Source organism: Microtus oregoni, unplaced genomic scaffold (assembly GCF_018167655.1).
Source record: "Microtus oregoni isolate MIOR12 unplaced genomic scaffold, Mior012 000032F_ref0000030, whole genome shotgun sequence".
Classification (NCBI taxonomy): Eukaryota; Metazoa; Chordata; class Mammalia; order Rodentia; family Cricetidae; genus Microtus; species Microtus oregoni.
In genome coordinates this window covers 16,944,284-16,968,264 of record NW_024543091.1, presented here as the reverse complement: position 1 = coordinate 16,968,264, position 23,981 = coordinate 16,944,284, and the positions used below count along the sequence as shown (strand labels likewise).

The window sequence follows — 23,981 nt, the reverse complement described above, 5'->3', positions numbered from 1 at the left end:
AGCATATCAGAGCTCATGCTAGCTCCCAGGTTTCTTCTGTATCTTAAGTACCTGTTATACTTTTCAAAGTCCATGCTAGCATCCTAGCTCTTCTCACCTCCCCCACCAACCCCTCCAGCTCGCTGGCTTTAAAATACAAAGGTAATGAGATAGCAGGGCAGAGTCAGGCTGCGGTGAGGGCTTGGCAGATGGGGAATGCCAGGATATATAATCCAGGTGCCTACCAGAATCAGGTCTCCTACTAACGAGCTGTAGGATTTGAGGCACGCTGCTTCCTTTTTATGTGACTTGATTTTCTCCATTAAATGGGGGGGGGGACAAATGGTACTGAACTAGACACTGTCAAACAAAAGGAATGAGCACACACGAGTCTGAGCACAGGAGCTGAGGAGAAGGTACAGCTGAGATCACTTGTTGCTCTTCCAAAGGACATGAGTTCAGTTCCCAGCACCCATGGCAGGTGGCTCACAACCATCTGGAACTCCAGCTCCAGATGACCCCGTGCCCTCTTCTGACATCCTCGAGCCAATGCTCATGCGCACACACACACACGCACACGTGAACGCATGGGGTTAAAGAAGGATTCTGTAAAAACCTCAGCACGGGTCCATGGCACACAGCCAGGAACCGCTCACTGGCATGATTCCAGAGGCAGCAGGGACCTGAGACCCTGGTTCCCCGTGGGTGATGCCATCAGCAGTGGCCTTGGAAGGCCTACCGGGATGTCAGTGTCAGATTGCTCAAGAGAGCCAAGTGGTTCAAATTCATGGGTCCCAGTAAGCTACCCTCACCTCAATAACCAGAGGAATGATGGGTTTTAATTCTGACTTGTAGGCCAGGCCTCCACCATCTGTTTAAAGATTCCCATTTGGAAATATGGAGTTAAATATTTTTTTTTCAAAATTAAAAAAAAGAAAGAAAGCCAAGTGGTATCTTTACTAAGGCAGGTGGCCTGCCAAAGTTTTCACCCCACACTCAAAAACTTTCCATTTAAAAGTCCCATGCCACGTATATTTGGAAATTTTATTCTTTTTATTGCAAATCTCTGGTAAAGGAAAAGACAGGATAGCTGATTCTCCTTTAAACTTTGGCTAGAAGAGAACTCTATTGTCTTCACTGGATGGCTGGCCTCCCAGCTACACACCAAAACACTGGGGCTTAGCGGGGGGCGGGGGAGGGCACTGATGCTGGTGACTGCCTCCCAGATGCTCTGACTAAGTCTGGAGGTTGCTCAGCATCTGTGACTCTTCAAACACCCTGAGGGACCCCACGCGGCCAGGGTGCAGAATCCCCGTCTCAGGTCTGCAGCACACACTTAGGCAGACCTAAGTGAGCACCTAGGTGATTCCACCTGCATACACCACCTGCTGGGCCGGAGTTAGCTGGTGTCCCCTGTGCCCCTCTTCCCAGGCGACATCTGTGCTCATCCTTCTCCCTCAGAGCCCCCAGAGGACAGAGACACTGAGGGGGTGTGGCCCTGTCCTGATCCTTGTGCTTGATCACTCCATGGAACATGGCTAGCCTCACACAAAGGGGAAAACGGGCTTTCTGAACACCAGCGACTTCTCCCAGGCGGAAAAATCTTCCTTTCTAGAGATGCAAAGATGCGCGGGGAAATGAAGAAATGCACGATGGATACATACTCCTCATACAACCTCTCATGAGTCCAAATTAAAACAGAATTTGTCAAGCTACCAAGAGTGAAATATTAGGTACTTTAGCAGCGTCCCTTACATGGGTCAACAGTAAGAGCCAGTTAGAATCTCATTGTGATTTATTCTAGAAATAGAAAACGATTTTTATTTTCCTGAGTCCTTGCAAATGAGAGAGGAGAGGAGAAGACAAGGTGGCATTCCGGGAACCTCAAAGTGCTCCTGCTCTCTCTCCTGGGGTACCCTCACACTTCACCATGCTGTCTTCTGTCTGCTATGACGTACTCACAGGCGAGCAAACAGCACAGGCTCCAGTCTTTAACAACTCACACACGGTGATCGAAAAGAAAACATCGACCAAGGTGCCGGGACACACGTCTCTTCACGGTACGATAAATGTAGCCTCAGTTTGCTCTGCCCATACAAAAGTGTGTGCAACCATCCAGTGAATGATGCCGAATGTGTCCCGTCATGACAGTGAAAACATCGTTAGGACGCTTAAAAAGGACATACATAGGATCCCAGTTTCACATCATAATCTGATGTGTTTACCACACTTTCTGTTTTGTTGGTAATGTTTTGTTTTTTCAGGGGACAGTACAGTGACGTGATAAAAACCAAGGCACAAATAGACAGTTACAAAAAACGTCTATAAACCCTAGCACTTAGTGTCTGTTTGGGGAACATTTAGGTGAATCGTAAAGTCCGAACAATCCTCACGTCCATTGCGATGGATGAACAGTTAACTGTGTGATAAGCATACTGCTCTGAGTCACCGTCCCATTATTAAATATATGGCTATTGGCTATACCGGCTGTGCATGGGTCCCAAAATAGCTTTAAATATTAAAAGCTGGTACTAGGTGGATATAAATATTGTGCCTTGAGGGATCTAGATACATGTTGTAAGTTTCCACTTAATTTGCAATTTATATGGCAGTTATCAGTTCTTAAAAAACTATTTTCATTATATAAATGGCAAGGTTTTTCCCCCCCTCCAGTGTTAAATCTCTTCTCTCTACAAAAGACAGGTGATTTACAAGAAAATAACCCAACATTTTTTTTAAATGCATAGACAACAGTAAAACAATCCAGATGTGGACTTCAAGTTGAATTCTAATCTACCAGGCCATTCTCTTAATGTAGGGTGAGAAGCAATACATTATTCATTTCTTAATTAAAAAAAACACCATGGCAGGTTTTTTCCCCCCAAAATAGTAGTCTTGGCTAGAGCATCAGGCATTGAAAATAAATTCTTTTCATTCATAAAAGCCTTTCAAAATCTGAGGGCATAGGGCTCAACTGCACTTAGATAGGGAAATACAGTTGTAAAAATTGTACTGAAGACTTTTGAATAAAGGTGTTTTCAATAAGGTAAACGTTTAGACCCATGAGAACATGTTTCTTGGCACATGCACACCCTGGATGGGATCCAGAACGCAGCCATGGTCCAGCTGCAAAGGTGTCTGGTTCTTAGTCCCACAGGCTATCTCTTCTCCTGCCAGGTTCTCGTCCCAGCCCTCTTCACATGGAAGTTTCTGGCTTCTGCATCTGCTGGATCTGCTTCTGTAGCTGGTCCCTGTCCAGCTTCATCTTGGCCTCCAGCACTTGCCTCAGGGATCCTATGCTTTCGTAGATGGCTGTAAACCCTTGAGGAAGAGGCAAATGGCAAATGTCATGGGAGTCAACAGTTTACAGGCAGGGTCCTGCCAGAGTCTACAGCGACAGGGACAGTGGGTTCCTACAAACGCTGCAACTCCAGGGGTCAACCCTGGATGGAGAGCCCCATGGAAACTGCTTTTTAATGACAAAGGGGGCTATTACAGTCAAGAAATAGGGCGGCTGTAGCTTTAACCACGTGATCAAAGCTGAGAGAAATCACATGTGATCAGATAGACGGACAGGGCAGGGCATCCATCTGTCCTGCAGCACCTCTGTCCCAGGTCACATCATAAGGAAGTAGTCGAACCCCAGCTGAAGAACTTTCTGCAAAACACTGCTCTGTAGTCTAAAACTACTAGATCCAGGGGTTTCTGTGGGTCAAGAAAGCCCCGGGCACGTAGGCCTCCAGCTTCCATGGGACCAGACAGAACTCTACAGTGAAGCCTTCCAGCCCAGTGGCCCCAAAGGTCAGCGCAGGGCCTGAGCCTAGGCTCCAGGGTTTCCAGGATCTCGTGGGGTTATGAGTGAAGGGTTCTGATTTCTGAGGCTCCAGTCCTCACTGCAGGATCTGACATCTAAAGGCTGTGTTCTAAGAGGTTACTTGGGGCCTGTCACCCTAAATGTGGACCCCAGATAGGAAACAGACTTTGTTGAGAAAAATGCTGGGTTCAGTCAGGCATTGTATGGCATATACCTGCATTTCAGTACTTGGAAAACTAAGGCAAGACTATGAGCTTGAATTTGAGGCCAGCTTGTTCTTCATAGCTAGACTCCATCCCCCCTGCCTTTTGTGAAACAGGGTTTCTCTATGTAACAGCTTCGACTGTCCTGGAACTTGCTCTGTAGACCAGGCTGGGCTTGAACTCACAGAGCTCCACCTGCCTCTGCTTCCTGCATTCTAGACTCCATCGTAGAAACAAAACAGCAGCACAGAGGAATTGACCCAGACACATGATACTAAGTAAATGAGCACAAGAGCTAATAACCATGTGTGGTCCTAGAGAGCTGGAGATGTGGTTCAGTGGGGAGAGTGCTCACCTAGAGTGCACAGAGTCCAGGGCTCCACCCTGATAAAGCACCGCATAAAATGGGCTTGGCAGTGTATACTTGTGATACATGCACTCAAAAGCTGGGAGCAGAAGGATCGTAAGTTCAAGGTTATCCTCAGCGACCTAGAGAGTTTGAGGCCAACCTGGACCAAAGACCTCATCAAAAGAAAGAAAATGGAAGGAAGGAAGGAAGGAAGGAAGGAAGGAAGGAAGGAAGGAAACACAAGAAAAGATGTTGAGCATCAGAAAGCAGCTACAGGTCACTGAAGTGTCAGCTAACACTTGCAGGGAGGCTATGAGAAGCAGGAGACTAACCAGTGCTGAGAATGTGGAGAGCAGAATCCCATAGACAGTGGTGGGAATTAAACACAGTGTAGCCAAGGCCCAGTGCAGGCTTATGCCTTTAATCCCAGCACCTGGGGGGCAGAATTCTCGGCCAGCCTGGTCTACAAAGTGAGTTCGAGGCCAGTCAAGGCTACATACATACATACATATATACATACATACATTTAAAAAAAAGTCATAGCTTGAGTGGAAAACAGTAGAGAGACCCCTAAAAGACATCAAAAGCAGAGCTATCCTATGACCAGCAACGCCACTACTAGACACACATGGATAAGAAAAACTACCACCTAATAAAGAGTTCCTCATACTCATGTTCCACCTCTCTGGCTCCTTTTTTGGTGCTTTCAAGACTTCCCTGGCTGTCCTGGAACTCTCTTTATACACCAGGCTGGCCTCGAACTCACAGAGATCCTCCTGCCTCTTTCTGTCTCTGTGCTAGGATTATAGGCGTATGCCACCACACCCAGCCCACCATTTTTATTTGTTTGTTTATTTTTGAGGTGGGGGTCTCACTGTGTAACTGCTGAGCCATCCCTCCCACCCTGGCCCTCTGATATTTATTGCAATATTACTCCCCATAACTGAGGTACAGAGGCAACCTAAAGTGTCTGTCAAGAGATGCGAACAGACAAAGACAGTGAGGTGTGTGTATGCGCCATCAAAATTACTCAGTCTTACAAAGGAGCAGATCCTGCTGTTTGCCACACCATGGCTGAGACTAGAGAACACTGTGCTAAATGAAGGAAGACACACACAGAAAGAAAGATGTTGCACAGTTTCATATGATCATCCACAAGGAAAAGAAATTAAATATATAAAAACAGAATAAAATGGCAGATACCAGAGGCATGGTGTGGCAGACAGGGGAGTAAGAAGACTCAGGTCTTAGGGTAAAAACAGCAGAATAGGTAAAATGAACAAGTCTAGAGATCTAATAGATATTGTGAAGAAAATTCAATATATTGCCTGGGGTTTTTGCTGAAAGAGTTGAGTCAAGGTATACATACACACACACTAATGTCCACACACACACTAATGTCCACACACACACATACACACCATACACATATACATACACACATATATATACAATATGCATACACACACATATATATACATACATTTACACACACACATATATATATATAGCACACACAAACACACATATATCCCCTCCATGTGAGATGATGGGTGGATTTACATGAACACAGTAACCATTTTGTTACATATATTAAAACATAAACTTTAAATATACAAATAAACTTTTTTATTTATAGAACATTTGAGGGCTGAAGAGATGAATCAGTGGTTGTGCTGGCTAGTTTTATGTCAACTTGACACAAGATAGAGTCATCAGAGAGGGGGGACCCTCAACTGAGAAAATCCCTCAATGCCACTGGGCTGTAGGCATTTCCTTAATTAGTGATTGATGAGGGAGGGCCCAGCCCATTCCAGGCGGTGCCAGCCCTGGGCTGGTGGTCCTGGGTTCTGGAAGAGGGCAGGTTGAGGAAGCCATGAAGAGCAAGACAGTAAGCAGCACTTCTCCATGGCCTCTGCATCAATTCTTAACTCCAGGTTCCTGCCCTGCTTGGGTTGCTGTTCAGTGATGAACAGTGATGTGGAAGCATAAATCAAATAAACCCTTTCCTCCCCACGCTGCTTTGGGTCATGGTGTTTCATCACAGCAATAGTAACTCTCACGAGGACAGTGAGCGAGCACACTGTACTGCTCTGTCAGAGGAATGGAGTTCAGATCCCCACACCTATATCAGGTGGCTCACAAGTGCCTGTTGTTCCTGCTTCTAGAGATCTAGCACATCCCCTCTGGCCTCTGTGGGTACACACACACAAAGAGAGAGAGAGAGAAACAGAGAGAGAGAGAGAGAGAGAGAGAGAGAGAGAGAGAGAGAAGAAAACGGGTCTTTTAAAAGAAATTTTGATTAGGAAAAAAGACTTTAAAAAGTAGGAGAGAACCACCTCCATGTTCATACGGCAGCAGCAGTGCAGAAGTAGCCCTCAATAGCACCTCAAGGGTGCATTGATCTTGGCCATGAACGGAAAGAAATCAGTGGGGGACACTAAAGACAATGCCCAACATAAGCAGGTTAAGCATTCGTGGAGAGGCTTCATAGACCTGCAACTGAACTAGGACTTTGGGTCTGAGAGAATAGCTCCCTGGCAGAGGGCTTGCCTAGCGACTGTGAGGTGCTAAGTTCAATTCTCAGTACTATAATAAGTAAGTAAGTTAGCTAGCATCTTCATTCAATACTGCACAGATACTTAAAATAGAAAGTAAGGACGTTTCACTGGGTTTTTTTTTTTCTATCAAGCTCAGTCTGTTTCAGGGGAAATCTCAGTGAACAGCTTTTTAGCTAAAGAGGCCACGCGAGCTGTGTGGGGTTTTGGCCTACCAGCATTAACCTCTGCTTTCATTTCCTTCATGTCCTCATTCATCTGTAACTCCAGTTTGCTGATCCGTCCATGCACCTTCTCCTCTTCCGGCTTCGTTCTCTGTCCTTCCACGTTCTTCTTCTGGCTCTCTTCGATTTTGTCAAGCCTGGCTGACATCTGGCTGAGCTTTTTCTCCATGTCTCTTTCACTGGCTCCCTAAGGTCACGACAAGAATTACACTTGGTCATTGCAAAAGAAGAGCATATGTCTTGTCTCACATGGGTCATAGCCCTTAACCATCTGCAGGGACCAGAACCACAATGGTGTCTCATTGTCCATCCTGTATCCAGTCTCAAAGGCCACTCAGAGTAAAAATCTACATTTTCTTCTGTGTCCTGAGTTTGGTGTGGTCATGTGATCTAACCAATGAGGTATAAGAACAAGCGCATGTAACTGCCTCCAGACAAAGTTAGAGTACACTTGCTGGAGATCTTCAATTCCTCCCTTTTCCATTCAGTCAATGGCTGGAACTCTTGCAGCCACCCGGCACCGTGGGGACAAGCGCTACTCTCTGAGCCTGGCAGAAAGCAAACCTAAAAGAATTCTGGATCACCGAAGACTGACAAGCCCACACCTCATGTTTGTCCTGGAAAAGACACACCGGGATTTGTTTTACACGAGCGAGAAGTAGGCTTCCATCTTAATGACTTCACCGCTATCATAGGGTTCACTGTTAGCCTAAGCCAATGCAAACATCAATCCGTAAACCACAGACTCAGAACTCCACAAATGCATCAGGATGCATCAAGGCACAACAATGAGTAGACCTGAGAAAAGCAGGGGAAGCGTCAGGGAAAATATTTGGAAAACTGAATACTTCCTTGTCTTTGCAGTCCCCTATACTATGTTTTGTGAAACTCTGCATCCAGAGGCTTTAGGGACACCAAGCTCTCGTCAGGGGTGACAGGACGACACTCCTGTGATGGCTCTGATGGAAAACCTACAGCTCAGTGAATGGCTCTGCACCCAGAACAAGCAGTCAGACCGGCAAACCAAACCGCACCAGCCACTTCTGCTCAGTCAAAACCCCATGGGAGGAAGCTGGGAGAGAAAAGAGAACCCAGCACAATTTGCCTGCCTAGCACCAGTTCCCAAACCTGCTGGTTTTAAATGCACGACTTTTTGAAGATATATATATATATATATTTTGGCAGTTCTGCAAACCTTAGCTGTTTGAGAGAGGGGGGTGGAGGCAGAAGTAGATGGAAAGAAAATGGTGAATTCTGATCCGTTGCCCTGGGAGAGGAAAGGCACACTGGCGTTACTGTGCCTTGACCTGGAGGGACAGCGAGTCACTCAACACTGGTGAAAGCAAAAAGTAGGTCACAACATAAACAACAAACAAAACCCAGAAAAACAAGTTCAAGTAGGTGACTGATGGCTTTATTTAGAAATGGGTGCTAGACAATTGGGCACATTAAAGTCTTGACTCAAAAGCCATAAACTGAAGTTGTTCAATTTGCCCTTTGCTAACCAACATCAATCAAAGCACTCCCCGTCTTTATGAAGACTATGAAGAAGAGGGAATGGCGGGTGCTTGGCTGGGGGCTTTGGCTGGGTGGTAAAGTTCAAGATCAGCAGATATGATGGCCAGTACTAATTTGTCAATTTAACAGAATCTAGAATTAACTGGTAGTCAGGCCTCTGTGTGTGCCTGTGGGGGGTTATTTTGATTTGCTTGAGTTGGGAAGAACCAACCCTTGTGGGTGGCACCATCCCCTGGCTGGGACGCCGAACTGTGTAAGTGGGAAGAGAGCTGAGCAGTGACATTTAGTCACCCCTCTCTGCTTCCTGTGGTGGAGGCAACATGACCAGCTGTGTCGCGTCCCTGCCACCTTGACTCCCTCGCCGTCCCGAAGTGGACCCTTGACCTATGGACCAGAATAAATTTCTTCTCCCTTAAGATGCTTTGCAGAGTATTTTCTCATAGCAACAGGAAAAGGAACTAAGATAGCAGGTATGAGAATCCAAGTTTGATCCCCAGAACGAAGGAAGGAAGAGAAACAGAACAGGAATGGGAGAGGAAGAAGGGAAAGAAGCGGGGTCTGGGTGGGGGGAGAATGTGGAAATTACTCAAAGGCAGAAATGCCTGAACAGCTTCTGATGGTGCCAAATGAACGTGTTCTGAGTCCTTAGGTGCTAGTGAGACACTGCAGGCCCCCTCTCAGTATCTATTATTCAAAAATATTAATACCTACACTGTTTTCCTTAACAATCAAGGAAAGATGTTCGATTTTCTGTAAAAGTTCTTTCTCTATCCGTTCTTGTTCTTGTTGCAGCCAACTCCGGGCAGATAAAATCTGGTTGCTGAGCTCCTCGACTGTACCTTTAAATCTAAAACATAAATAAAAGAAAGGGAAGAAAAGGTGTGTAAAGAAGTTGGATGTAAACAGTTTTGGGTATGAGAATGGCATTACCTTCTTTTAGGACCATGTGCCACATGGAGTGAGTGGAGGATGGAAACATACAACAGAAACTCATCTGATGGTGTTCCTGCCCATGATGGTGCTCCTACCCATCTGATGGTGCTCCTGCCCATGATGGTGCTCCTACCCATCCGATGGTGCTCCTATCCATCCAATGGTGCTCCTACCCATCTGATGATGCTCCTACCCATCTGATGATGCTCCTACCCATCTGATGATGCTCCTACCCATGATGGTGCTCCTACCCATCTGATGGTACTCCTACCCATGATGATGCTCCTACTCATCTGATGATGCTCCTACCAATCTGATGGTGCTCCTACCCATCTGATGATGCTCCTACCCACCTGATGGTGCTCCTACCTATAAGAGCTGGCAGCGCAGGCACTGAGGTGACACAGTAATGTAGAGATGCCAGGGGCTAATAACCCTTACAGTTCTAAGGGTCCACAGTTCTCATTGCTCAGAGAACACACTATCCTTCATCTCATTTTTCCAGAATCCTCCCCCCTACCAGCACTCCCCCTCCTTGCATCTCCCAGGACTAGAGGCTGGCTTGCTTTCTCTCTCATGTTTTCTATTGCTCTTTCCCCATATGGACATAGCCTAATTTAAACCAGGAGGAAACAAACTACATAGTGAACATGACTGCAATCCCAGAACTTGGGTGGTAATACCAAGAGGATCAGGAGTTAAAGGTCATAGTGAATTCAAGGCCAGCTTGGGGTTACTTGAGACTTTTGTTTCAAAAAAAAAAATCAAAGAGAAAAATGGAAAGTACCCTTACAACATTCCATTCCTCAAGAGGCCTCCCTTCCACAATGCTTAAAAGAACTGCCAATGCATGCTACTTCCCTTAATCATTTTCTTCTTATTTATATTAACATGTAATGAAAGCATAGAATATATAAAGATATATGTAGGTGTGTGATAGGTGTAGATATGTTATTTAAATAATTGAACACCCATTAAAGTAACTAATTGTTCTGAAATGGCTATTTTTTGTTTTCTTATATAAGGAGTCTTCACATGTCACTGGAGCACATGGATGCCGAGCCAGAGATCACATGCACTAGCCTCCCTTGCAGCTAGGTGTATGTGATGGTTAATCTACTGTATTATCTTGACTGGATTTGGAATCTCGTAGGAGACACACCTTGTGTGTGAGGGTGATTCCAGGGGAATTTAGTGAAGATGAAAGACCCACTCTGAATGTGTAAAACACCATCCTATGGACTGGGGTCCCAGATTGAATAAAAGGGGGGGGGAGTATACTGAGCACCATCATTCATCTTTTTGGCCTCTGACTATGGATTCAATGAGACTAGCCACCTCATGCCCCTGTTACCGCATGTTCATCACCATGGTAGATGGTATCCCCACAATCTGTGAGCCAAACTGTCATCTTCATTCCTTAAGTTGCTTTTTTCAGGTCACAGCAATGAAAGAAGTGACAGTTACAGCACAGTGCACCAGTAAGTCAGGTGACTGGCAGTGCACAAAGTGAGAGAAGAACATGGCTCTGGTCACGTCTTCACAACAGAGCTGTTGTCTGGATTTTCCCTCTGTAGCAGCTGGGGAAGAGCAAGGACTGGAACTGGAGAGGCTCCACACTGAGTCGTCAGAGCTGCCCTGTCTGTTCTGGAACACTGACCACAGAACACTGAACCATCCTGTAGCTGAATTAATACAGCTATCTGTACAGACTGAGACACTGGCCACCACCAGGACTTAGAAGAGGCAAGTGTCAACCAGTCACACTTCCCTAGAAGTCAGCCTTGCCAGGATTTGCTATTCTTTACCAGTGCCTTCCTCCCAGGACTCTAGTGATGACGTCAGGCATGCTTGGATGACCTACTCATTTAAAAACCTTCTTTATGGGGGCTAGGAATAGGGCTCAGCAGGTAAAGTCTTTGCTGTGCAAGCATGAGGACCCGAGTTCTGGGCCCCAGAACTCATGTAAAGCCAGAGGTGGTCTATAATTCCAACACTCCTATGGCATGATGGGAAACAGACAGGAAACCCCAGAAACTCTCAGGCCATCTAGCCTGGAGTACACAGTGGTCAGCAACCACAGACCCTCTCTCAAACAAAGTGGAAGGTGAGAACTAAAGCCCCATGTTATAGTCTGACCTCAACACCTATACCATGGTATGCACATGTGTGTGACGACACACACAGATTTTTTTTAAGGCATGTTTTTCTAATACTGGGGATTGAACCTATGGCCTCACTCATGCTAGGCAAGCACTTTACTCCTAAACTACAATCCCAGATGAAGATATTTGGTCGCACGATCAAGTTCCTTTCCCTAAAAGCTAACAAGCATCTTCACATGGAGAATTTGGGGGAATCATTATTTAACCTAACATAACCACATACCTACCCCCTGAAGCACCATTAATAATAACACAGAGCACCCTAGTCAAGCCCTTATCTGACACCTGGCCATCAGCTCCCTAAACTGTAGACCCTACAGGATTAAAAACAAGGTCTGTTTTATTTTGTCTTCTTCTTCATTACTAGACCCGTGGCCTCTAGGGAAGTGCTCAGCGAACACATACTAGGGGAGGGAAGATGACTCATGGGTAAAGTGCTCACTGCACCAACAAGAGGGCCAGAGTTTGGATGCCTAGAATCCATGTAAAAGGTTAGACATGATGGCTTGCTTCTCTAGTGCCAGCAATGGGGAGATGGAATAAGAGTCTCGCTGGCCGGTTAATCTGGCAGAATCAGTGAGAGACTCTGCCTCCAAAAAGGAAGGTGGAACAAGATAGAGGAAGATGCCCGATGCTGACCCTTACCTCCACACACTCAGGCACCCATTTGTCTCACCCCCCGCAATATACACGCATGTATATAGCACATATACACACCAAAACATAACAAATAAGCCAAATACACATTGAATGAAGAGATGGACCATCATCCAACTGCTAGAAGCAGTGATTATGAAGGAAAAGTGGCAATATGCCATATGGAAACCTTTTCTTTTAGCTTTCAATATTGTTTTCACTCTGTGTGATAAATAAAAACCAAGAGGTGGGCAAGAGAGATGGCTCAGCAGTTAAGAGTGCCTGCTGTTTTTCCTGAGAATGGGAGTTCAGTTCCCAGCACCCATATATAGCTGCTCACAACCCCCTGCACCTCCAGCTCCAGGGGACGCAGTGCCTTCTTGTGGCCTCTGTAGGCACTGCATTCATGTGCACATATTCACACAGACATAAATAAAAATAAATCTTTAAGACAGGCAAAATTTAAACATTATATTTTAAAATCAAAGCAAGAGGGAGAAAAGGTGAATTTCACAAACTCAGAAAGAACTTGAGAAAAACCCTTTTACAAGCTGATGACTTACTTAGTATCTAGGAGCTGAAGCTGGTGGTTGCTGTCTCTGTGGGACATCTTCAGTTTGGTACTCTGCTCTGAGATGGACAAGTCCACTCTGCTCAAAAGCTGAGAAATCTGGAAAAGAAGACTGGATTATAAAGATCTCACATCATGCCTTCAGGGACCATTTCAGAAGACATGCCACATGCTCTATGCTGGCCAATGGCATTAAAAGTCACTTTTCTAAGTCCATTTCACCTCCTCTTTCCACGTGTGTGTGTGTGTGTATGTATGTGTACATGTGTGTGCATGTGCACACATGTACACCTGGAGGCCAGGGGTCAATAGGAGTTGTCTTTCTCAATCATTCTCCACTTTATCTTTTGGTGCAGGGTCTCTCACTGAACATGGAGCTCACCTATTGGCTAGAATGGCTGTTCTGGGTGTACCACAGTGGCCGCCAGGTTTTTTAAACGTTTTTAAAAGATTATTTTATGTGTGTGAGTGTTTGCCTGAATGTATGTACTCCAAATGTATATCTTGTGCCTGAGGAAGTCAGAAGAGTGTGTCAGATTCCCTAGGACTGGAGTTACAATTGTGAGGTCTTATGTGGGTCCTGGGAACTGAGCTCAGGTTCTCTGGAAGAACAAGGGCACTTAACTGCTGTGCCATCTCTCTAGTCCCCACAGTGTCTAGCTTTTAGGTGGGTGCTGCAAATCCAAACACAGGTGCTTTGGCTTGTGCTCATGGGCACTTTAACTATGACACCGTCTACCTAGTCACATACACACCCAGCGAAACTCAAGACAGGGGGCACTACCAAAATATTCATCATGCAATGAGTGCTAAACTCCACAGTTCTCCAATGGGCAAGCCCAACTCCTGCCCAAGGCTGGCACCTCTACCAGCAGTCATGTGCCGCCATCGTTACCTTGGAATTCCACCAGCACCATGGCTGCCAGTCATGGAGGGTGTGATTTTTATGGCTTACAAATGCATCAAGGTTCCAGGTGGACCTCCTTGTCCACTGAAGCCCGGAGAACAGACTGTGTGAGCTAGATTCCTCTACTCCTTTCTCCATTACCTACTGTGGTCTTGGTGTTTATTTGGGTTTTGTTTACAGCACAATTTAAAGTTAAACTAGCCCTGTATGAAATGATCACATTTTCCAAATGTTAAATGTTGTTCAACACTCCTTATTTAAAGAGTCATGATATTTGTAAGATCTGGATCGATAACAACAACAACAAACAACAATGCCTCTTTTGGTGGATCTCTGTGTGGTACCCACTGCGGACACCAGAAAGCATTTCTTCTTGTGTAACAATCTTGTTCTCGCCCACCCACCTCCATCCTATCCATCCCCCACTCACCCCCACCTTCCCCACCCTGGTACTAGGAACTGAACCTCAGGCTTTGTAAACACTGGGAAAACACTCAGTCTTAGCCTTGTCTTTAAACTTCTTTAATGTTCATTTCTTTTATGTGTATGCATGTAGATGTGTACACGCCATAGCTCATGTGTGGCGGTCAGAGGACAACGTGCAGGAGTCAGCTCTGTCCTTCCATTACGTGGGTTCCACAGCTTGGGTTCCAGTCATTAGGCTTGGCTGCGAGGACCTCGGCCCACTGAACCATCTGTCTCTACTTTTTATTTTGAGATACCTAGATTGCTCAGGTTGGTCTAGCTCATTCTTTAATTCATCCATGACTTGATTGTGGGATCCTTCTACCTCAGCCCCCATAGTATCTGGGGTTGTAGGCCTGTGCTGTAAAGCAAGCCCCGTTCATCTTAAAAGAAAAAACAAAACAAAACAACCACCACCACAACAAAAGGCCTGCCTGCCTTTCAAAGTCTTATAATACCCTTGGCTTTCTTTGTTTTCTGTTTTTTAACATAAGTAGCTTTGGTTCCTTGCTGAAGAGAGGTGAAGGGGTAAGTATTTTTTTATCTAGTAAATTACCCAGATGCCTCTGTTTTTCTCTGACCTCTGGGGACACCTGCACTCATGTACACACACACACACACACACACACACACACACACCACATACTGGTGAAATGCTGAGAGTTTTGCCTTGTGAAGGAAATTATAAATTTCAAGGTGAAACACCCTAAGATTCTCCTGCCAGCTCACTCTCCAGCTTTGGCCTAACTGAGACCACGTGATGAGTCTGCACACACAATGAGTCCCATTACATGTAAAGAAAGTCAGTAAAGAATGTATTTCCCGCATCAGACTCTGGGATAAACAGCTTGCAACGTTACGCTGGGTCACTCACCTGTGCAAGAAGCAGACTGGGGAATATCGTTTAGAATGTCTGGGGTCAGGGGGAAAAAACTTTAAATTGGCACTGTACCAAAATCTCTCCACGATCTGGCTGCCAGATTCATGAAGGGCCATGCCAGCAAGACAGAGGGAAGGGAGACAGAAAGAGCCGATGATTTGCATAAACCCACACTGGGGACTGGGACTGGCTGCTCTGGCTACAACCAAGCAGCACCCTGTTCTTAGCGGAGAACAAACTCCCGGTTTCTTCACTCTTCTTCTGTCCCAGCCATACCTGTCCTTCTGCATCTTTGATTTTTGTTTCCAGGATCAGCTTGGCTGCTTGCTGCTCCTTGTTCAAGTGCTGGAGGCCTTCGTAGGTCGTCTTATGCTCTGCCGAGAGTCTGGCTATGCTGGCGTCGCACCTATCCAGGCAAACAACGCACACCCATTAAAGTTGAAAAGCACATGAAGTAGCTGCCTTGCTAGTTCATCCTATAACACGCACTGGGAGATGCAAGGCCTCCTCAGAAACTGTGCTACTGGGCTGTGGAGAAGGCTCAGACAGTAAAGCACGAGGAACAGTCTGATCCTCAGCAGCTCCTGCAGAAGTCCCGGGCTCAGTCCCCGACATCCATGTCAGGAAGCTCACCACAGTCTACAACTCCAGCTCCAGGAGATCCAATACTCGGGCCTCAACAGATACCGGATGAGACAGTGTGCCCTTGTAAGCACAGAAGGGGGAAGGCAGAGACGGGTGGACCTCTTGGGCTCTGCCAATCTAACCTACTTGGTAAGCCAAGGCCAGCAGGGATCCTGGTGTTTTGTTTGAAAGTGGCTAGTGAGATGACTCATAGGAAAGAGGGATGTGTGTCCAGACACAAGAACCTGAATTCAATCATAGGGTCCCACCAAGTGGCAGAAGAGAACCAACCCCCAAGAGTTGTTCCCTGACTTCCTTCCACATTGGCACCATGGTGGGTGCGTGTCTATGTACCTAAAAATACACTTGTGCGCGCACACACACATACAGAGAGTTTGGGGCCAGCAGGAGGGATCCATGGGGAAAATGCTTAAGTCTGAGAATCTGACTTCAATCTGCAGAACCCACAGAGTGGAAGGAGATCTCTATCTATCTGTCTGTCTGTCTGTCTGTCTATCTATCTATCTATCTCGTACACACACACACACATACACAAAGTTTAAAAGCAAAAACAAAAGCAAAAGGCTAGGCTCCGGAGTTAAAGCCTGAGCTTCCCCTCTGGTGCACACACAATGACAGAGGGAAGTGGGCAGGGGAAGGGAAGGGAGGAGGAAGGAACTCACGTGTCCCTACCCCCAGTGATTTCTAAGTCTGGTGCCAAGACAGCCTGGTGAGGGATAGAATGGACTTCTGACTAACGATGTTGAATGATAACTAAGCATGCAAAAGAATGAAGTTGGAGCCCTACCTCGCACTATGTGTGAAAGGCTGCCTCGGGGCCGGAGAGATGGATCAGTGGTCAGGAACACTTCCAGAGAACTGGAGTTCGGTTCCCAGCATCCACATAGGGCTGCATACCCCAGCTCCAGGGGACCTGACACCCTTTTCTGGTCTCCATAGGCACTGTACACACATGATACATATACATGTATGCGAGCAAAATACTCATATACATACAAAAAATAAAAATAAATAAATCTTTAAAAATGTAAACATACAAGGCCTCCATAAACGATATTATCAGCTACATTATTTATAATAGACAAAAAGTAGAAACAGCACACCCACTCAGTTTATAAAGAAACAAAACGTGGTGTCTCTTAGCCACAGAAAGTAATGATGTACCCACACACCTTCACAGCTGACCCCTGAAAACACTGTGCTAAGTGTAAGGAGCTGCTCTTAAAGAACCGTGTGTTAGGGATGAGTCCACTTAGAGGGAACATCCAGAGAGGCAAATCCTAGAGACAGAAAGAATTTTCTGGTTGCCATGGATAGAGGTTGACGGGGTGGATGGGGAGAGACTGCAAACACCGTGGGACTTCTTATTGAATTGTTCAGATGTTCCGAGATTAATTGTGATGGCTGCACAGGGAATACTCCAAAGCCCACGGAACTGCATGCTTTAAAGCTTTATTTTTAACTCTCTGTGTGTGTGTGTGTGTGTGTGTGTGTGTGTGTGTGTGTGTGCGCGCGCCCATGTGAGTATAGTTCCTGCAGAGTTTGGAAGAAGGTATCAGGTCCCCTGGAGCTGGAGTTATAGACATGGATCCTGGGATATGAACTGGGGTCCTTTGAAAGAGCAGCAAATGGTCTAAACCATCTCGCCAGCTGCTCTGCCCCATTGTTGCTTATGTGTAAATTATATCATAAAACTCTATAAATAAAATTATCAGAAAAGTATATATTTAATAAAATAAAGACTAAAATATAAAATTATATAACAAGAATAAAGAACAATAGAGAGACAGAGGAAGGGAGGGAGGAAGAAAAGAGGGAGTGAGAACGAGAGGAAGGGGTGGAGTATGCTGTGTGTCCCTGTATTTCCCACTCACTCTGATTCCCAATTTGCAGGTTTGGGGAGCTTATGCCTTGGCACAGGGGTGTTTCCTTTATCACTCTGCCTCTAGACACACCCCAGAACCTCTCAGAGAAGAAAGAGGAAGTGCCCACCGAGTTTTGGGGAAATACAAACAACGTGCCAAACACAGGACCAAACATTCCAGTAGGAATCGGGAAGCTAAAAGTGAGATTTTCTTCAAGAAATAATGGAAAAGTCTCTGGCCACATCCTACGTGAGGTGCACCGTGCTGAGCAGGAGGAGTGTCCCTCCCCTTCAAGGAGAACCTGCCTAACCTAGATCAACGAGCGAGAAGCAAGGACCTGTTTGCTGTTAACTTGATTACTAATAGATCCATAAAAACTACACATTCAAATAGGAAGTGACAGGCCAGCCTAGTCATTTAGCAATGCCACTTTAAAAGCTAGACTTCTGCAACACAGTTATGTAATCAACGCACGAAAGCCGAAATCTTGCCAAAGAGCTTTTAGTCTCACTTGACTTCATCTCAGCAAGGTCTCATTAGCTTTCCGAGAGAAAGACAGATATAGCCACCAAACAAAACTAAAATATCTGGTGCTTCTAACAAACACTTCGGGTGGGCTCGGAACCGAGGTGTTTGTTAACGGGGAGGAGCAAGCTGGGTGGAGAAGCTGATGAAACGCTGAAGCAGAATGGAAGATTCCTGAAGGTATTTCCCTAGAATTCAATGTCTAGGTACAACGTCAGAAAGATGACGTCAGTTTCCACGGTTGGGTGAGGCACAGAGAGCCGCCTTTTGTGACACACGTCCTCAGTCTCCACCTGCACCACAGTGGTGCGGTGGTTAACTTGGTTATCATCTTGACTGGATCCAGCCACTGAACACCCCTGTGAGGGGTTGATCTGATCAGGCCATCAGAAGTGAGAAGACCCCTGCACCAAGTGTGGGGCACCTTCCTGAGGCAGCCCCGATTAAAGGAGTGCTTTTTGCCTTCTTTCCTTTGCATCTTACTAGCAAGGTCATCTGCCCTCTTGCTGCTGCTGCTGCTGCTGCTGCTGCTTCCTCTCCCACTGACATCACACTCAGGCTTCTTCGGGTTTCCAACATGGACAGAAGACCAGTGGCTCTCCTGGAATCCTGGGGTGAAACTGCTGAGGCACCCAGGCTCTCAGGTTAAGAGGTGCTCAGCCCTTCCTGCATGGAGACTACCATTATCTGACTGTCAGGCTACACTGTATAAACAATCTAACCAACACACACACACACACACACGCACGCACACACACACGCACGCACACACACACACGCACACACACACACGCACACACGCACACACGCACACGCACACACGCACACACGCACACACGCACACACGCACACACGCACACACGCACACAAGCGCGCACGCACACACACGCACACACCTGCTCTACCTTGTGGCTCTCAAGCCCTTCTAAGGTCCTGCTGTTCTCTGAGTTTGGAGTCTTTTAAAAGCCAAACAAGGACTCCACAAACAAGAACTCAAAATCTTTTCAGTCCTACCCCGGCAATTTTTTTTTTTAGCTCAAATCACTCACCTAACATGCATTTATTGAGCACCTACTGTTTTCAACAGGCTCCAGGCACTTGACTCCAGAAGCGAATGACATAGAGCCCCTCTCTAAGACAGTAAGGAAGACAACAGAGTGACGGGATGGAGCTTAAGTGGAGGGGGCGCTCTGCGGAGTGGGGGTGTCAGGTGGACGAGGAGAAGAGGAAGAGGAAAGGTATTCAGCGTGAGAACAGCACGTGCCAAGGCCCAGAGGTAAGAGAACGGGCTTACAAAGGATGGGGCGTGGCTGAAGGTGCAAGACAAGGGTAGGGAGAGGTGAGGCGATCAGGGGTGCCCACCACCAAGAGTCAGACTATGGAAACTAGACTGGGGTTCATCCTGCTGAGAACAGCAAATGACAGACAGGCCAGGCATGGTGCTACACACCTGCAATCCCAGCACTCAGGAGACGGAGGCAGGACAGGATGCAAAGCCTGTCAGAGCCACAGAACAAGACACCATTTCCACTGCCAGTAAAGAAAAAGAAGGGGCTGGAGAGGTGGCTGGGCGGTGAAGAGTGCTCGCTGCTCTTGTAGAGAAGCTGGGTTCCCTCCCCGGCACTCACACTGTGGCTTACAACCTCCTGTCCCTTGAGTTCCAGAGGAGCTGATATCTTCTCATGTCCACAGGCCCCTGCATGCACATGGTGCATAAATACACTCAGGCACACAGGGGCACATTACAGATAAAACAGAAAGAACGGTAACAAAGAGCACCGCAGAGTGGTCACTGTCTCCGTCGTCCTGTCCTCACAACCCTCCTCCAACCGTTACCTGACCTTTAGCCAACAGCTGCCAGCACATATACCCAACACACAAGGCGCTAGGTTTCTGCACAAATACACCCTAACACGGCTCTCTCTGCTCTGAAGATGCCCTGGACTCTGTGTGTCCCTGTCCTTAGCCTAGTCCTGTGCACAGGGTCACCTGCGCTCATTGTCACCCCAAGCTGGCTGGAAATGCTTCTTTGCTCCAAGTATTAGCTACATACTTGTACTTGGCTCTCGGCAGCAGCAGAGGGCAGAAGAGGCCCACACATAGTCTGACTACTTCGTCCCAGCCAGCTAAACATAATCCGGGCGACAGGCCTCTCGCAGCAATTCTTAAACATCAGTGCACCCGGAAGCCAGGGATCTCATTAGAATCAGGCTCCAATTCAGCAGCAGTAGGCTGTGGCGACCGCGGACATTGCTAGCAAGGTCCCAGGGAAGAGCCAAGGAAAATGGTTCAACGGGCAAAAGCACGTGCTGCCAAGCCTAAGACTTGGGCTCCCCGGGACTCGTGTGGTGGAAGGAGAGCATCGGCTTCTGCAATGATCCTCTAATCTCCACACGTGTGCCACGGTACACACACTTCGTAGATGCACGCATGCAAATACGTGAGTGCAACTGTCAATAAAATACATTTTTAAAAATCCCAGGGAATCCTATGGCTCTGGGTCCATGGAACACACCCAAGTAAAGAGAAAATCACTTTCCACGCTGACAGAAAAACACACTTCTTAAATTTTCCAGCCTATGAAATCCAATACTTTCAGTAAATAAAACAAAAATAATTATACCAAAGATGAACATTTTAGAAGGCATGATTCAATGACCATACATGACAAATGGCAATGACCAAATGACATCAGCCAGCAGAGGGCGCTCTCTGTTCATTTCCTCCCAGGAAGACCTGGCCAGCTTCAGGAAGTGTGTGTGTGTGTGTGTGTGTGTGTTGTGTTGTGATGTGTGCGTGTGTGTAGAGAAGAGGACAACTCTGGAGCTGGTGCCCTCCTTCCACCCTTCCACCTTCATGAGGATGCTGGTATGGAACTCGGGCCAACAAACTTCTACAGCAAGCTCTTTACTCCCTGACCATCTCAGAGCCAACTAAAAACTGTTCTTAAAGAGAAAAGTCTCCAACATTTGAACACCTGCTGTGAATCACCTAGGAGACACACCTCTGGGCCTGGTTGTAAGGGCGTTTCCAGAGAGGACCAACTGAAGAGGGAAGACCTACCAGGAGTGTGGGGCTGGGGTCCCAGGCTGAATAAAAAGGAAAACAATGAAGCCTAGCACACCAGTCACCTCCCTCTGCTTCTTTCTTGACTGTGGATGCTGCGAGAACAGTCACCTCATGCTCCCGCCGACATGGTCCCCAGCTGATGGCCGCGAACTGTGAGCCGAAACAGCCCTTACATTCTCAAGACGCTTCCATGGGGCACTTTGAGGGCAGTAACTGGTACACCTACCTCGCAACTCTTCCTCGAAGATCTCCCAAGCCAGAGAGCTGGCGCATCTCCAGCGTCTTTAAGGCAGAATTAGTTCCATAGCTGATGTTGTCCCTGGCACGGATTTGCTCCTGGAGAACCTGGGCAACATAAAGGTCACTCGGGGTCACTGGCAAATTCACAGCTGTCCTCGGAACATTTCATAATTCGGGAAAGTACGTGAGTGTGCCACCCATTGTTTTATAAGGGAGTTTTTTTGTTTGTTTAAAACTAAGGTTCTCACTGCTAGCCCTGGCTAGTCTGGAACTTGCTATGAAGATGCAGGCTGACCTTGAACTCACAGTGATCTGCTGGCAGAAGGTTCTCTTTTTAGCAGTGTACACAGCAGACCGTAGAAAACCAGGAGGCATAGAAAGAGGTATAACTCCCAACTAAGAGTACCCTAATTCGCCAATAAAACTATGCTCTTTGATTTGTTTATTATTTTTCCTTAGTATAGAAGAAATTTTATTTTCAGTACAATATCTGCTATGCCTTAAGCTGAGTGTAGACTTATTTGTCTTTTGAGACAGCATCTCACTGGCCTCCGATTTGCCCTCCTCCAGCCCCAGCCTCCACAGTACAGGAACTACAGGCATATGTCACCATTCATTCACAGCCCCTGTTGTTTTGTTTTACATTGTTTTAATTTCCACTTTGAATTTCTCTTTGATTTTAGGATGTCTGGGTTTCTAAGGATTACTTAGCACTAGAGGGCTGGCCTGGTGGCACAGGTGTGTAATCCAAACCCTCAGGAGGCTAAGGCAGGAGGATTCAGAATTTGAGGCTAGCCAAGGAGACGTCACCAGATTCTGTCCTAAAATCTAAAACTGAAAATACAATGAAAATCGTGTTTATTTTAAGATTTTTTTTGGGGGGGGGAGTTGTTTTTGTTTATTCACAATTTTAAATTACATTTTATTTGGTGGTGAGTGAGATGTGTGGTCAGGATACAACTTTTAGGAGCCGATTCTCTGTCTACCACATGGGTGCTGGGGATCAAATTCAGGTCTTTAGGACTGTGGCAAGTGCCTTCTCCTGCTCATCTGTCTCACTGGCTCTGTCTTTATGACTTAAGTCTCACTGTACTGGCTTATGATAGTCTGTAGGACATTTCTTATTTTTAATATACTAAGTTTTGCTTTGTGGCACATGACTGAGTTGTTGGATTTTGATTTATGTATGTGTGTGGGAGCCTATGCCTCACGTGTGTGGGTACCCATGTGTAGCTGGAATTTTACTGGGGCCACCAACCAGCTCCCAAATAAAGACATGGAGACTTATTATTAATCATGAATGCTTGGCCTTAGCTTAGGCTTGTCCCACCAGCTCTGTTAACTATTTAACCTGTTTTTATTCATCTATGTTTTGCCTCAAGGATTTTTTTTTTTTTTTACCTTTCCTTCATTCTGTGTGTCCTACTTCCCTGCTTACTCCGAGTCTGTGTGTCTGGACCCTGGTGTCTCCCTGTCATCTCTTTTTCTTTCTTCTCTGAGTCTAAATTCGTCCTCCTCCTCCTTTCCCTTCCTGTCTAGAAATCCTGCCTATATCTTCTCCCTCACTATTAGCTTTTTATTAGATCAACCAGGTGTCATAGGTAAGGCAAGGTGAACAGCAACATGCCTTACACACTTAGACAAATGCAGAACATCTTTACACAATCAAGCATTGCGCAACACCATGAACTCCAGACTCGGGTCTCCAGGGCTTTGGAACTGGAGTTATAGGTGGCCATGATCAGACTGAGGCAGGTGCTGGGAACTGAATGAAGTGGAACCCCAGAGCCATCTTTTCAGTATCTACAACCCCACTCTGCTTTTAAAAACCCACTTTAACCCGGAGCTTGGTGAACTTTTTAAACTTTTTTTCAACTCATGCATAATTCGCCTAGGTAACTAATGTTTCCTCTCTTCCCTGCCATTCCTGTTTTGGCACTTGGCTGCATCCAAATTTGCCCTTCTTGACAGTTCTATTTTGAATTTAACTGTCACCTCTCTGAGGTTCCTTCTACTTTTTCCTGGAACTCACTAAACTCCTAAGTTCAAGGCAGAGGTTTTACACTGCACTCTCGGGGCCTGAATATGTGAATTGCTTTTATTCCTGGCCCACAGGTTTCCTCTGTTGGAAGACATGACTTTCCTCCTCTGGATACTAGGCCTTTGGATGAGACGCAGCCTTTCTTTCTCATTGGAGTACTTGGTGGGAGTTCCTGAACATAGGGGAAGCATCAGTGGGCTGGAGGTACAGAGAGTAAGGGACCAGTGCCCAGGTCCTAGCCAAAGGCTGAGAGGTGAAGCTGGTCTCTGCTCTGGAGCTGCCTCTACAGTGTCTCCTCACTTCCCTCATAGGGTAAGAGACTGGCTCAGTCACGTAGAGGGAGGCAGTGAGCCTGGCTCCTCTTCAACACGTAAGGCCTCACTCTGTGACTTTG

The 23,981-nt window shown here is 46.4% G+C and overlaps 1 protein-coding gene across 3 annotated transcripts in view; it reads right to left on the bottom strand.

The window, feature by feature from the left end:
• Positions 1-2,749: 2,749 nt before the first annotated feature.
• The window catches only part of Fam81a (family with sequence similarity 81 member A), a 54,375-nt gene continuing 33,143 nt past the window's right edge, over positions 2,750-23,981 (bottom strand). For 2 of the 3 annotated variants that reach the window (XM_041679599.1, XM_041679598.1), the window contains exons 4-9: positions 21,533-21,651; positions 15,479-15,608; positions 12,943-13,049; positions 9,357-9,492; positions 7,119-7,314; positions 2,750-3,300 (exon numbers count right to left, since the gene is read on the bottom strand). In XM_041679599.1, the coding sequence (XP_041535533.1) occupies positions 3,176-3,300; positions 7,119-7,314; positions 9,357-9,492; positions 12,943-13,049; positions 15,479-15,608; positions 21,533-21,651 (813 nt within the window). In that variant the 3' untranslated portion in view covers positions 2,750-3,175. The remainder of the gene's footprint in view (positions 3,301-7,118; positions 7,315-9,356; positions 9,493-12,942; positions 13,050-15,478; positions 15,609-21,532; positions 21,652-23,981) is intronic. The other variant, XM_041679600.1, reaches the window with a different exon arrangement.